This window comes from Lampetra fluviatilis, chromosome 7 (genome assembly GCF_964198595.1).
Source record: "Lampetra fluviatilis chromosome 7, kcLamFluv1.1, whole genome shotgun sequence".
Lineage (NCBI taxonomy): Eukaryota > Metazoa > Chordata > Hyperoartia > Petromyzontiformes > Petromyzontidae > Lampetra > Lampetra fluviatilis.
In genome coordinates, this window is record NC_136281.1 from 17298647 (window position 1) to 17314690 (window position 16044).

Sequence of the window (16044 nt, forward strand, 5' to 3'; positions counted from 1 at the left end):
GAAAATCCAAGAAAAGACAGCAAAATATTGCAGAAAAAAACACTGTGCGCAACAATCCCAGTGGGATGCAAGTCAAACAACAACCACAAGACAACTTAGATTAAGGCCATCAGTCTAACTCCGTACTACAACAAACAAACATGGCCAAACCAAAAAACTTTTCGAAAATCACCAAAATAAAGCCATAAAAGCAATGAAACAGTGATCATAGGAACTGTGACCGAATTTTCACAAACAACATGAACAACATGTACTACCAAAACCCTGCAGCCACAGCTGGCTGCATGAGTCACTCCACAACAGTAGGAGCATCAGTCGGAGTATCAACATTTCTCAATGCACCTTTAAGATCAGCGCACTAAATCAAAACACAGATCTTACTTTGCAGCGATCATCCGGAGCGTCAACATCGCGTCAAAGGGATTTGTTGTTGTTGTTGGTCAGATCACGTATGGACAATGAGTGTGCGTTGTCACGCAAACAGCACGTGGCTAGTTGCCGACTGCGTCAGCACGCCCGCAACAACGCTGACCATTTGAGCTGTGACGCGTCGCTGGTGATGACAACCAGCTTCATCAGGCCAATTGCCATCATTGTCCTTATTATTGATAATAAAGACAATACGTGGATAATGAAGCTTGTTATGGATAATAAACACCTTTATTATGGATAATATTGGTCGCGAAAGCCTTATTTGGTAAGATAAAGATATTTCGATGTAAAGCTTTCGTGACTGCAGGGATTCATAGTCTTGGTTCTTTCGGTAAAGTCACTCCCTTCTACGTGACTTTACCGAAAGAACCAAGAATAAGATAAAGATAGTTTAGTTTTATTTGTGTATATATTTGTAAGTGCTTTGTTTACCTTTCCTATACTTTGCACTCCTATCGTGTTTGTTGTACTGTTTGTTATCGCTGTAACGTCCCGACCCCGTGCCCATCCTGGGTCACGTGCGACTAAAGCGCTTCTTAGCTCATCGGATTCCCCGTCGACCACAGACAACCATGCTGACGTCATCCACCGCACGCGCGCCGCAGCCAATCGCGGCGCTCGACGACGGCCCCGCGCCTATCCGCGCTGGGAAATGTGAACGCGGCCGCGCCGGTCGCCTGGCAACGGCGTCCCAGCGGCGGCGGCTCTCGAGGAGGAGGTTTCGGCGACTCTCGTCACCACAAAACTCCGTCCCCCGCGGAGCCGCGTGGAGCTTTGGTGGAGGCTTTGTGGAGGCTTTGAGGAGGCTTTGGGTTCGTCACCGTCTCCGCACGATCGGCGCGGGGCACCATGGACGCGAGCGCGGCGGAGGGAGCGGCTGCGGGCACGGCGAGGCGCGGCGAGGCGGAGGAGAGCGCCAAGGCGTTCCTGCTCAAGGCGGGAGGCGACGGCGCGCAGACCTCGCTGTGAGTGGGCACAGGGGCTGCTCCATCGCCACCACCGCCACCACGGTTACCATCATCAGCACAAACATCACCTGCATCGATGAGATTACCCGCCATGTTCTATCCACTGCTGCGTGAAGCGCCCCCCTCCCCTCCCCTGTGGTGCCGCGGTTCATCTAATCGCGTCTCCTCTGGGCGCGTTCCATCCTTTGGCTGCGATTCTCTCACCAGCCTTGTCCACCGACCGTCATTCCCTGTTGGCGACGTGTCCTGCCCAATCCCGCTTGTCCGAACAGTTCACGTGATCGCTGTCATTGGTGTTTGTTTTCCTGTCCTGCAACGTGTTCCTCTCGGTGCCTGTGAAGTCATTTCGTTGCAGGACCATCGACATTTTCAGCAGGAATATTTACAAAATTACCTTAATCATAATCAGTGTCGACATTATCATCAAAATTGCCAGTGGCATAAAAATCAGTATCATGAACAAGAGAATATTTGTCATGGTTACGAGCGTTGCTCGTGTCAATACGTGCCTCGTGCCACTAACCACCCCCCTTGCACTCACCAGTCACATCACCACCCACCACTCACATCACCACCCACATCACCACCCACTAGACGTACCACCCACCGACACAACCCCCCTTGGACTCACCACCCACATCACCACCCACCACTCATATCACCACTCACATCACCACCCACCAGACGTACCACCCACCGATACAACTCACCTTACACTCACCACTCACATCACCACTCACCAGACATACCACCCCACCAGATATCACCCCCCTTGCACTCACCATTCACATCACCACTCACCAGACGTACCACCCACCCGATACAACACTCACAACTCGCACTCACCAAACAATGACACTGACAAGACGCTACCCATCACTCACCATGCATCACACACTCACTGGTCTGACACTGGCGACCCTTATAATTGGTGGTGCACGGACACTGGGTGTAGAGTAGCATTTTAATACAGTATTTAGATACTTTCAGCATAATAACATTGGCAGCGCTATCAATGTCAACACATTTAATGCATTGTATTATTAACAACGGTTTTTTAAAATCTACGTCATTAACACAACTTTGATGTGCTGATAAACTGCCAATACGTTGGAGGTAGATTTGCTGTCTGCTTCGGTTTGTGATATATCATTGCAAATGCAGCTAAACGAGACGAGGTGAAAACCACAGCCATAGCCACTTCAACGGTCTCAATTAACCACACCTGGTAATAGTGATTGTTTAGTCATGATGTAGACGGCACTCTCTGGCCATGCCACTAAAGGTTCCCCATTCCGCACGAAGGTCTGTTCTAAAGGCTAGGTAGGATGTTAATCGTCTAGATTACGTAACTAAATAGGCGTTTCGTTTCTTTAGAACTGCTTTTTGTGTTTAGTTCGTTGTCCTTCCCCGCACCTCCGATTAGCACGCTTGAATACGTACGGTAGGAAAGACGTTGAACAGACATACATACTCCACAGGAGTCGCTTGTATTGCTCTCTGGAAGGATACAGCCAACGCACACATTCCTGCTTGTGATTGATAAGTACTGCAGCTTGACATGTATGCATTTGACCAAACACTCCCACCAATCAGGTTCGATTTTAACAAAATTACAGTTCTGGAATTTCTCCCTGGTTCAAAGAAATAAAACACAAGCCCGCTGATTTGCTGACATGCTGGAGTAATAACACGAGTCATTATCGGGCATGTCCCAGGAAGAGTGCAGTACAGTATAATTGTACAAACAACTTCGGATGCCAACAGTTTCTGCAAAGTTGGATCATCATAGCAAGCGCTACCACGTGCAGACATCATTTCCTGTAATGCCTGAGTTGTAGGAAAGTTTGTACTGTTTATAGCTCACATTAGTGCTCTGCTTTAACTCTCTGTTAGGTATGAATATTTCATGTAAAAATGCGGTGTGTTTGACCAGCACAGCGAACAGTGCCTGTAAATATAGTTAAAAGCAAACTCTACCTACCATAATAGCTTGTGTAGGAAATAACTCACGTATGCATGATGTTGTTCATATGCCATAGTATGAAAGTATGCGGAGAAAAGTGATAAATATAAATACGTTAACGTGGATGCAGCCATACCCCATAGTTTCCATCGCCACTGATTGCACCTTGATGCAGGTACGATCACCTGGCGAGCCTCATATCGCGTCTGCTGGACGAGAGGCCGAATGGAGCACTGGGCATGTTCGAGGAGCTGAGCCGTGAAGTGAAGCGCTCGCGCACGGCAGGCGTGGCCACCACGTTCCGGGACGAGCGGGCAACCAATGCTCGGGATGAACTCGCAAAGCTGCAGAGAGGCCTCTTTCCAGCCACTAATGACAAGACAGACGACGACCCTGACGACGAGATGGTACTCAGGCTAATCACTCATTCATACATACATCCATCTGTAATCACATTGGGGACTCACCTGGTTATGTGGCAGCTGTAGGATATAATTTGTAAAGAGTTGCGACAAGCCGGTTGCAGTGAATATGGTGTTGGTTGTGCCATGCAGGTGGAGTCTCCGCTGCCAAACCTCCTGGAGCAGGCCTTTTACTGGGAACAAGCCGGCGTAGGGCTGGGCCGGGAGGAGACCTTCCGCATCCTGCTCGCTCTCAAGCAGCTGGTGGACGAGCAGCCACTGCAGCGCTGCCGCTTTTGGGGCAAGGTGCTGGCCACGCAAGGTGCCTACCTGGTGGCCGAGGTGGAGTTCCGCGAGGGGGAAGGTGAGGATGAAGAGGAGGAAGGGGAGGAGGCTGACGCCGAGAACAAAGAAGTGGGGGAGGAGACGGACAGGACGTCGCGGGGCAGGGGGGAGAGCACGAGCGGGCAGAGCGAAGGCGAAGGGAACGGGGCAGCCGAAGATGACGATTACCCCAAGTCCGAGTACAAGCCGCCTCCCGTCACCCCCCGAGAGGCTACGCGTTTCGGTGCTAACAGGTGGGCGTGTAGAGGGTGCACACCTGCAGGGTGGAGGTCGAGTTGGGGAGCACTGTTATTACTCAGTTGCACTGTCCTTGAGTGAATAATTGCTTTTAAAATCATAAAAAAACATTTCAGTATATGCAATAAATGCTATATAAGGGACTTATTCTAATCCATAAATTGATTTGTTTTTGGTGGAGAACACAAGCTCATGAGTATTTAATTCCTCTTCCCATTAAACAGCCATCACACGTTAGTCCTAAGCATTGAGCACGTCTAATAAAACTTCGCAATTATCCCCTACTGCTTTAATTTCCAATATACTACTTGACAGGGAAGGTGTAACTTGATCGCAACCCACACAGGTACACATACTTTGTGACCAACGAGCCGGGGAAGCCATGGGAGAAGCTGCCGTGGGTCACTCCGGCTCAAATCGTGACGGCACGTCGCATTCGCCGCCTCTTCACGGGGCACCTGGACGCGCCCGTGATTTCCTACCCACCCTTCCCGGGCAACGAGGCCAACCTGCTGCGGGCACAAATCGCCCGCATCTCGGCGGGCACGCAGGTCAGCCCGCTGGGGTTCTACCAGTTTGAAGAAGATGAGGAGGAGGGAGAGGAGGATGCAGCAGGCGGACGCGAGACCTGCATAGAGAACCCCGACTTTGAAGGCATTCCGGTGCGGGAGCTGGTGGATAACCCGGCTAACTGGGTGCACCACACCCAGCACATCTTGCCACAGGTACGAATGGCACTCGCCTAGGGAAGATATCGGCAACCTGCAGCTCCGTGACATTGACATGCAATGTGGCTCTTGAAATATTTAATTTTTGTTTTCTCGAATTCGAACAAAAATTCTACTTCTGGTTATATTTGTTCCCAACCCCTGGCCTAGGGGATGCCGTAAAAGGGTGTAACCATTAGAGTATTTTTAAGATTGATGTGATAATTCAATCTCTTTTTATTTAATATAGTGTCAATGTTATTTTGCAAGTAAATGAGGAGTGATATATGAAAATAAATTACCTTGTTGACTGACAGATGTAATAATTTATTTTACGAAACGCATCGAAATTAGTGCAACTAAAATTGTGTGATGTTCAGAGTAGCCACGTTGCAAGCTCGTAATTATTTGCTCTGTAGCTGTCATTGTATTACTGGCTGTAGAGGCACACACCTGCTCTGTAGTGCTTTGGAGGCTAGGACATCATGCAAATTAGTGAAACTCCAAAAACCTACTGATCTGCAAAGTAGCAGGAGATTGCAACACAACACATTACATTGTTAATAGTGTGTAGCCATATCCATTACGAGAAGAGAGCAGCATTGTTCATTGAGTACTCGATTGGTCAGGTGTTCACTTGGCTTAGAATACGTTAACGGAGAGACCTTCTGGTTCGGGGTTGAGAGCCACCCGACAAGGTTAATATAAAGTGTGGTGTGGTTGGTGCGTCCAGGGCCGTTGCGTTTGGATCAACCCAAAGCAACGCAGTGAGGAATCAGAGGAGGAGGAACAGGAGGAGGAGGAGGAAGAAGATAAGGAAGACCCAGATGAGCCAGAGCCGGAGGTGGGACCACCCCTCCTTACACCGCTTTCAGAGGATGCGGGTAAGTGCCAGTTCTCACTTCTGTTTCATCATCACTGTCGTCATAGTAATTTATATAATACACTGAATTCCTGACACATTGTACAGCAGGGTTTTTTAATTAGCGGCCCACAGGCCACATGTGACCCTCAACGGCTCTTGGAGTGGCCTGCCAAGCTCTGGCTCACCGAGACATAAAGAGATCCATTAGTGAGATTAGTGAGATGAAAGACTGGTTATTTTTTATTGTTACCTCTGTATGTGTCCAGTAATTTATTTCTCCGCTAGATGTCGCCATTAGATGTAGAATGAATATAAAAACGAGAGATTGAGCGTGAGACTTCCCGGTTTACCCGAGTTTGGCTTCGTGAGGTTTTACTGAATATTGTGCCTCCTTGCACAATGCTATTACTATAAAAATAGATATGCATTTGTATTCCCCAGACTGCGTCTTTGTTTTAAAGTATCGTGTTTGGGCCCTATAACAATAAAGGAAGGCAATTCTCGAGCTATCCACCGTCTTGACTATGCCCCTGCACTGAGACCATGATTCGTGACAGTCGTACAGGTGATTATATTGCGAGCATGAATCGTTGTTGCATATAGGTTAACACCGCTGTCTGCTGTGTACAGAGATTGAAGGAACAGCACCATGGACAGCCAGGCTGTCAAGCACCACTGTGCCCCAGCATGCCTTTGCTGTACTTCGCTCCAATCTTTGGCCTGGCTCCTACGCCTACTGCAAGGGGAAGTGAGTGTCAGCCTCTGCAACATGTGCTCTTGTGCTGCAGAGTTCGTTTATAAAACATATTACAACACTATGAGATCTCTTTTACCAGTGGCAAAATATGATAGTAGGTTTTTACCCTTTTAACTGGTACAAAACTGACACCTTTATTCAAGGCATCATGTTTGCAATGACCACAACACAAGTAGTCAAAAAAGCAAACAAAAAGAAGCAACTCTGATAAGGATGATAATATGCACTGTCCTTGAAGTTGATTGGCCCACACCCGAGACGGCTTTCTTTAGAGCCTAGTCCCCATTGGTGTAGGGCCAGATGACACCAGAAGGTGTACAACTCAAACACAGTGCAATATCAGAGTATTGAGAGCTCGGGGTAAGCATTTACACTATGAGATCTCTTTTACCAGTGGCAAAATATGATAGTAGGTTTTTACCCTTTTAACTGGTACAAAACTGACACCTTTATTCAAGGCATCATGTTTGCAATGACCACAACACAAGTAGTCAAAAAAGCAAACAAAAAGAAGCAACTCTGATAAGGATGATAATATGCACTGTCCTTGAAGTTGATTGGCCCACACCCGAGACGGCTTTCTTTAGAGCCTAGTCCCCATTGGTGTAGGGCCAGATGACACCAGAAGGTGTACAACTCAAACACAGTGCAATATCAGAGTATTGAGAGCTCGGGGTAAGCATTTACACTATGAGATCTCTTTTACCAGTGGCAAAATATGATAGTAGGTTTTTACCCTTTTAACTGGTACAAAACTGACACCTTTATTCAAGGCATCATGTTTGCAATGACCACAACACAAGTAGTCAAAAAAGCAAACAAAAAGAAGCAACTCTGATAAGGATGATAATATGCACTGTCCTTGAAGTTGATTGGCCCACACCCGAGACGGCTTTCTTTAGAGCCTAGTCCCCATTGGTGTAGGGCCAGATGACACCAGAAGGTGTACAACTCAAACACAGTGCAATATCAGAGTATTGAGAGCTCGGGGTAAGCATTTACACTATGAGATCTCTTTTACCAGTGGCAAAATATGATAGTAGGTTTTTACCCTTTTAACTGGTACAAAACTGACACCTTTATTCAAGGCATCATGTTTGCAATGACCACAACACAAGTAGTCAAAAAAGCAAACAAAAAGAAGCAACTCTGATAAGGATGATAATATGCACTGTCCTTGAAGTTGATTGGCCCACACCCGAGACGGCTTTCTTTAGAGCCTAGTCCCCATGGGTGTAGGGCCAGATGACACCAGAAGGTGTACAACTCAAACACAGTGCAATATCAGAGTATTGAGAGCTCGGGGTAAGCAATCAACTTCAAGGACAGTGCATATTATCATCCTTATCAGAGTTGCTTCTTTTTGTTTGCTTTTTTGACTACTTGTGTTGTGGTCATTGCAAACATGATGCCTTGAATAAAGGTGTCAGTTTTGTACCAGTTAAAAGGGTAAAAACCTACTATCATATTTTGCCACTGGTAAAAGAGATCTCATAGTGTAAATGCTTACCCCGAGCTCTCAATACTCTGATATTGCACTGTGTTTGAGTTGTACACCTTCTGGTGTCATCTGGCCCTACACCAATGGGGACTAGGCTCTAAAGAAAGCCGTCTCGGGTGTGGGCCAATCAACTTCAAGGACAGTGCATATTATCATCCTTATCAGAGTTGCTTCTTTTTGTTTGCTTTTTTGACTACTTGTGTTGTGGTCATTGCAAACATGATGCCTTGAATAAAGGTGTCAGTTTTGTACCAGTTAAAAGGGTAAAAACCTACTATCATATTTTGCCACTGGTAAAAGAGATCTCATAGTGTAAATGCTTACCCCGAGCTCTCAATACTCTGATATTGCACTGTGTTTGAGTTGTACACCTTCTGGTGTCATCTGGCCCTACACCAATGGGGACTAGGCTCTAAAGAAAGCCGTCTCGGGTGTGGGCCAATCAACTTCAAGGACAGTGCATATTATCATCCTTATCAGAGTTGCTTCTTTTTGTTTGCTTTTTTGACTACTTGTGTTGTGGTCATTGCAAACATGATGCCTTGAATAAAGGTGTCAGTTTTGTACCAGTTAAAAGGGTAAAAACCTACTATCATATTTTGCCACTGGTAAAAGAGATCTCATAGTGTAAATGCTTACCCCGAGCTCTCAATACTCTGATATTGCACTGTGTTTGAGTTGTACACCTTCTGGTGTCATCTGGCCCTACACCAATGGGGACTAGGCTCTAAAGAAAGCCGTCTCGGGTGTGGGCCAATCAACTTCAAGGACAGTGCATATTATCATCCTTATCAGAGTTGCTTCTTTTTGTTTGCTTTTTTGACTACTTGTGTTGTGGTCATTGCAAACATGATGCCTTGAATAAAGGTGTCAGTTTTGTACCAGTTAAAAGGGTAAAAACCTACTATCATATTTTGCCACTGGTAAAAGAGATCTCATAGTGTAAATGCTTACCCCGAGCTCTCAATACTCTGATATTGCACTGTGTTTGAGTTGTACACCTTCTGGTGTCATCTGGCCCTACACCAATGGGGACTAGGCTCTAAAGAAAGCCGTCTCGGGTGTGGGCCAATCAACTTCAAGGACAGTGCATATTATCATCCTTATCAGAGTTGCTTCTTTTTGTTTGCTTTTTTGACTACTTGTGTTGTGGTCATTGCAAACATGATGCCTTGAATAAAGGTGTCAGTTTTGTACCAGTTAAAAGGGTAAAAACCTACTATCATATTTTGTCACTGGTAAAAGAGATCTCATAGTGTAAATGCTTACCCCGAGCTCTCAATACTCTGATATTGCACTGTGTTTGAGTTGTACACCTTCTGGTGTCATCTGGCCCTACACCAATGGGGACTAGGCTCTAAAGAAAGCCGTCTCGGGTGTGGGCCAATCAACTTCAAGGACAGTGCATATTATCATCCTTATCAGAGTTGCTTCTTTTTGTTTGCTTTTTTGACTACTTGTGTTGTGGTCATTGCAAACATGATGCCTTGAATAAAGGTGTCAGTTTTGTACCAGTTAAAAGGGTAAAAACCTACTATCATATTTTGCCACTGGTAAAAGAGATCTCATAGTGTAAATGCTTACCCCGAGCTCTCAATACTCTGATATTGCACTGTGTTTGAGTTGTACACCTTCTGGTGTCATCTGGCCCTACACCAATGGGGACTAGGCTCTAAAGAAAGCCGTCTCGGGTGTGGGCCAATCAACTTCAAGGACAGTGCATATTATCATCCTTATCAGAGTTGCTTCTTTTTGTTTGCTTTTTTGACTACTTGTGTTGTGGTCATTGCAAACATGATGCCTTGAATAAAGGTGTCAGTTTTGTACCAGTTAAAAGGGTAAAAACCTACTATCATATTTTGCCACTGGTAAAAGAGATCTCATAGTGTAAATGCTTACCCCGAGCTCTCAATACTCTGATATTGCACTGTGTTTGAGTTGTACACCTTCTGGTGTCATCTGGCCCTACACCAATGGGGACTAGGCTCTAAAGAAAGCCGTCTCGGGTGTGGGCCAATCAACTTCAAGGACAGTGCATATTATCATCCTTATCAGAGTTGCTTCTTTTTGTTTGCTTTTTTGACTACTTGTGTTGTGGTCATTGCAAACATGATGCCTTGAATAAAGGTGTCAGTTTTGTACCAGTTAAAAGGGTAAAAACCTACTATCACATATTACAACGTTTTGCAATTCTATACATCCATAGTTTTCCTTTGGTTATATGTCTCATCTCCAATAATACATGTATTTATATCGTTATAGATTGTCCCTATGTTCAGTTTCCCATTTGTTTGAGTTAAATCATTTGTCTATACCAATTATTACAACTTGTCACATAAATGTCATATCTCCTGAAGAATGAAGAAACATGGTAAATGTGCAAATCTCAGTCACAATGTACTGGTCTAGGAAATGCACTTCTGAGCATGATCCCCATGGTCTAATCAATGTGCTTGCGTGTACACTGTGCGTACAGAATCTTCGAGAACCTGTACATGGGTTGGGGTGTGAAATACGTGGCGGGCGGCTTCAGCCCTGCCCTGGTGCCAATGCCCTGTTCGGAGTACGCGGGCGGGCCGGAGGTGGCAGAAGAAAAGGACCCAAGTGTGGAGGAGGAGCAGGCTTACCATGACGAGGAGGCCCGCCGCGCTGCCGAGAAGGAGGATGGGGAAGAAGAGGAGGAGGAGGAAGATGAGCCAGAGGAAGAGGATGACGATTGAGGCAGCAGCAGGGAGCTCGGCTCCTCTGTGAAAACAATCGCAGTCATTGTTTTCACAATGGTGATGTTCCCAGTAAAACAACAAAATAACAGCCAACAAGAGGAAACATAAATCAGCATAGAAGCAATGAAACACTTAACTTTTTGTATCACTCATGTTCATTCTGAAAGTCACTGATGTAGCAGGAAATTTTGACCAAACTAAACCACTTATGCTGCATTTTAAAACATTTCATTTGAAATATACCAATCTGGAAATGGCAAAAGCAGTTTGTGAAAACAAGTTCTATCAGAATTTTGGGGGTTTTAATGTAAATGAATAAAACAATATTTCCCGTTTAGTTCTCATATGCCCTCTTATAAATAAAAACATCGTAATTTGTGTTGAACATTCATTGCTATGTATTTTGATGTTTTGTTAAATAAGGGAAGGATATGTAATGGCATTTAAATATCGCATGAAAGATAAAAACCTGCATTTGCAGGACTGTCACGTGAGACGTTGCCATGAGACATATTTTAATTTTCTGAAACAATTCAACAGCTTATATTTGTTATGAGAAACCTCGCTGTGCATTCCTGGGTGCAAATTACCAGCTGGCCTGGCAGCATGGGACAGGTGTGATCATTGGGTGTTTGTTGTGCTGACTGCTGAGAAATGCAAATTTAATTGGCTTTGATCTAACAAATTAAACATTTAATCAGACATTCTTTTTGAAAATGCAGAAATAGCATCTGGTACTTTTTCGTAATTCTGGAAACCCGTATCTCTAGTTATTGTATTCTGTGGAATTAGCACAATTAACGGTGTAATGCGCAGTTTAAAAGTAAATGTTTGCTCTGCATTTAGTGACTTGATATTACAGACTGAAAGCCTCCCACGGTGGATAAGAGTTTGGTATTTTTTTTCACAGTAAATGTTTATAAATTATTCAGCATTACCATAATACATCTTTTGAAGAGCATTTGATATCATTTATTTCTTAAGTTATCACCAGCAGTCAATGGATGCGCACACTACATGAATAACGTTTACATTGCATGATTAATATCAACACAGAGCGAGTTCGGCTGTCATAATAATTAAAATAAGATAATCATCCGCAAACTTTGTTGACATAAAATCCCATAAAGTGCAGCCAATAAGAGGTTCAAAAACCTCTGAGCTGGCACCACGGGTGCAGGCCTCGCGGTTCGTCATCAGCCCACGCCTCGCCCCACGACCATACCACAGCAGCAACATCGAGCAGCGTAACAAACAAACATCAAGAACCGGAGCATCGTGGCAATTCACAAACAGCGACGTCTGCGGAAGACGTTCACTCATCGTCCTCCTGCACAGGCAAAGGCGGGCAGCAGCTGCTGCTGCTCGTCGTGCGGTGAGAGCTTTCGGTGCGCCACGCATTGCGCTCTTCGCTGCGGGTTAACGCGACATTTACTGCACGCAGCGCGAGTTGGGCCGCTTGCACACACACAACATGCAGGGTGGTTCAAAACGATGGACCCGAGTTGAAATCGCTACATCTCTAAAATTGGGTCCATCTTTTTGAAACACCCTACGTTTGCGTGTGCGCGTGTATGAAAGCATATCGAGCAAACACAGGTGGAACAATTCGTGAGCGGGCGTTGTTTTCACGAGCCCGTTGATGGAACCTCACTCCGTGTTGATGGTGTTGATACTGGTCACCAATTCAGAACGACACCTTATTTTATCGCAGACTTTGGAGTCAGTCGCGAATCCCCACGCCGTGATTGTGGATGCTGAACATGCAGCAGCTTCCACTCGGCCACTTGCACAGATGGAACTCGGGGTCGGCGTGGAGATCTCGCTCCAATGCCTTGTGAGGCTTAAGCGTTTGTCATTTTGGGCAAAGTCTGTTGTGTTTATATTGTACTGTGCGCGTGAAATGTGCATAGAAGTTGTGGTTGAATCCACAGACACGTCGTTATTGTGCAGTCGTGATACTAATCCACTATCGTCAGCCAACTCACTCAATATGTTCTACGGTACTATATACTGTTTGGTTCTTTCGGTAAAGTCACGTAGGTAGAGACAAAACCGGGACTAGTAGGGTATCTATAAATGGATCGTCCTGTGCTGTCCCTCTGCGTCAATGGCAGAACTTGGCCAGCGTCAATGTCCTTTACAAACTCTGTCGTTGTGGCTGTTGAAATGAACTCAATGCCTTGAATGTTGTGAGGTAGGAGAGCACGGCACCTGGGTAAACAGAGCTGTGTGCTGCTTAGTGGACATGGCGATATTGAGGAACGGCCCCCTATGGTCTATCAATGTGTGTCTGTCGGCGTGTGCAGTGCATGTGGGGAGCGGTGGTGCAGCGGTGAGCGCACTGCGCTACGAACCTGGCCACCCGAGTTCGATTCCCACTCACGGCCAACCGGTCCTGGGCCTCCCCTAGGGGAGACAAAGGCGGCCGGGATTTTTGCTGGCCACCCACCCCCTCGTGTGCCGTGCCGTGCCGGCCTTCATAGGGGCTATTCGCTAACAGCACTTGCCCCAACAGTCTGTTACAGGCTATACGGGTGGTCTTTGTCTTTGTATGCAGTACATCCCAAGTGCGAACACTACAATGGGGTCACGAACACAACCAAAAAACACCGCGGATAAAATAACAAGTGGAAACAATTCAGTACAGACGTGACAGAGCACCCAAAATAGCGAAAGCGGTGCAAGAAAACCCACAACTGGGAAACCATAAAACGTACCTATAACAGCTCCCTTCATCTGAAGCTAACAAAAATACAGCTAAAAGACGACCGAGAGGGCTCATTTGCAGTGTCGATTTATTTCTGGCACAGCTGCCGCGATGATGGAGGTGGAGGAGCTGGGCACGGAGCAGAAGTTCCAAGCGGAAGAGTATGCGGCGGAGGCGATGGCAGCCGACATGGATCCGTGGGAGACGTTCAACTCGCTCAAGAGGCCACTCGGCACGCTGGACGCCTGGCTTGACACGAACCGCCCCTCGGTTGTCAACCGCCACGGAGATGCCAGCAAGGGCTTGGAGCCCGTGGGCTGGATCTGCGTACAGGGCCCCAGCTGCTTCCCATCGAGCGAGGACATGGACGTGTGCGGGCTGCAGGAGGCCTGGGAGCAGCTGACCAGCTGCAGCGAGCACATCACATTCGGCATGGTGCGCAGGCTGGCCCTCGACCACTGCTGCCTCGTTGGGAAGTGGCTCATCCACATGGAGTCTGGCTTTAAGGTGGATTGTGAGCTCTCTTATTCATATATTTTCATCGGTTTTAGGTTTTAATTTTCAAACTATGTGAGAGCCCATCAAGAACATATGTAGTTACTGCTGATGAGCAATTAAATAAAATATCACTTAACATTTGTATTCTTTTCTACGTAAAAATAACATTTTAGTAAGCCTATCAGATGCATAGACTTTTCAGACCAATATTAAACAGCCGTATGTGTTGCTGCATAATAAATTTAACTTTTTAAAACAAATGCTGCTTGATAATGCTGGCATAGAAAGTAAAACAATTATGTAAATGTGAGACGAATCTTAAGTGTATCTGTTCACCCACGATGCTCCGCACCTCTGTTTAGCAAAGTTCATTACAGATATCTATCAACCCATACGGTTTACCCATATTCTTGTACAGGGAAATTTTATTTTCAGGTCCATATGGCGTAAAGCCATTTCAATACGGACAACATTTGTTTTCTGTGTTTCTCCCTTGTAATGGGACTTTATAGGATGAACGTTAAGATTTATAAGAGTACGGGGTGACCAATAAGGTCTGAATTGGTCTGTAATAAGGTAGGGGCACTGATAAGGGGTTGACAGGTATGGTTACGTATGGTGCGAAAGAAGTTATACATACATAACGGTGCATACAAAGTTTTTTTATTTAGTCATAATTTCTTTAAAGTCAATTATGATTATTTTTACAACCACTACTGCTGAAGATATACGACGAGTTTGGCTTCTGTTGGTATTAACATTACGTCTCTCCTACTTTACCTACCTATGTGTGTATTAAATCCCAGGTATCTTGTAACAAACATCACCATACCGTGTACAGGTGGACCACGCCTGGCGGGGCCTGGCCAAGGCGGTAGCCGAGGGATTAATTCCGATGGCCAAGGTGAGCCCGCACGACCCCAGCGGCAAGGAGAGCAAGCACGTGATCTGCGTCTACAGCTGCGACTTCACGCGCGAGGACGACGTTTACGCACTGGACACCGCCATCCGTGCCACGGGCGTCAAGGCACGGATGACGTACAAGCCGGATGTGTATACCTACCTGGGCATCTACCGCAACAACCGCTGGGGTCTCTGCCCAACCATCTACGACAGCAAATTTGACCTGGAGAGCACGCCGCGCCGTTCGCGCATCACGCGCAAGTTCAGCGACGAGTGAGGTGGCTCCTGCGGAATTTGTAAGACGATTTGAGGAAGTGAAATGGAGGCTAAAACTTTTTCCTTGTAACTTTGTATCATGAGCCTGGTTTTTACGACATGCTTCCTGGCGATATGGGAGGGTGGAACGACGCTTTGTCACTTTGAGTTGCCCCAACGTTTGTTCTGAGGCCCCACTCTTTTGAGTTTGTGGGGTTTTCAACCCTCAAATACAGTTTTGTGCAGTTTTGAGAAGACTATTAAATGTCTGAGCTGGTAATTTAATAGTAAAATGCTCACCAGCATTGAGGCTGTGGCTTCAGATGTAGGTAATGAAGTTCAGCACCAAAGCGCTATTTATTTTTGCATATTAAGCTATTAGTTCTATGTACTGAGAAACTTAAATGCCATGGATTAATTACAATGTTTCTGTTTTCATCGTGGCTTTATCCACAAGGTGGGGCTACATTGCTGCCACTGCTCGCCAATAAGCGGACTGAAACCTTCCATCACCAACATGATACAATTTTGAAATTGTCATCTTTTGAGTAATTTTATTTAAGGATTACTACTTTGAGATACTTTCCCAGACATTACTACAGTAAACGAATCGCAGTGGCTGATGTATGTTGCACGGCGATGTGTGTAATTAAAAGTTTGCATTATAATTTTGTGTTCAAGTCATTTTTGATGCAATAAAAATGGGTAATGAATTTGACAAATTGCCTCTATCGTAACGCAAGAACGTCATTCTATAGCCGAGGGAGAGGGGCGCG

The 16044-nt window shown here is 45.8% G+C and overlaps 2 protein-coding genes across 3 annotated transcripts; both read left to right on the forward strand.

Annotated features, from left to right (window-relative positions):
• Positions 1 to 1114: 1114 nt before the first annotated feature.
• Positions 1115 to 11907, forward strand: LOC144933669 (radial spoke head protein 6 homolog A-like). The gene is made up of 7 exons (XM_078858726.1): positions 1115 to 1397; positions 3542 to 3773; positions 3921 to 4345; positions 4696 to 5074; positions 5790 to 5940; positions 6552 to 6669; positions 10656 to 11907. Exons 1-7 carry the CDS (start codon positions 1282 to 1284, stop codon positions 10897 to 10899), a joined length of 1665 nt encoding a protein of 554 aa, XP_078714852.1. The 5' UTR covers positions 1115 to 1281; the 3' UTR covers positions 10900 to 11907.
• Positions 11908 to 12082: 175 nt separating this feature from the next.
• C7H11orf68 (chromosome 7 C11orf68 homolog) lies at positions 12083 to 15930 on the forward strand. Of its 2 annotated transcripts, none has more exons than XM_078858736.1 (3): positions 12083 to 12290; positions 13716 to 14119; positions 14952 to 15930. In XM_078858736.1, the coding sequence occupies exons 2-3, from the start codon at positions 13724 to 13726 to the stop codon at positions 15288 to 15290; spliced, it is 735 nt and encodes a 244-aa protein (XP_078714862.1). In that variant the 5' UTR covers positions 12083 to 12290; positions 13716 to 13723; the 3' UTR covers positions 15291 to 15930. The 2 variants fall into 2 exon arrangements, with proteins under 2 accessions (XP_078714862.1, XP_078714861.1); XM_078858735.1 differs by having other exon boundaries at positions 12083 to 12277.
• Positions 15931 to 16044: the final 114 nt, after the last annotated feature.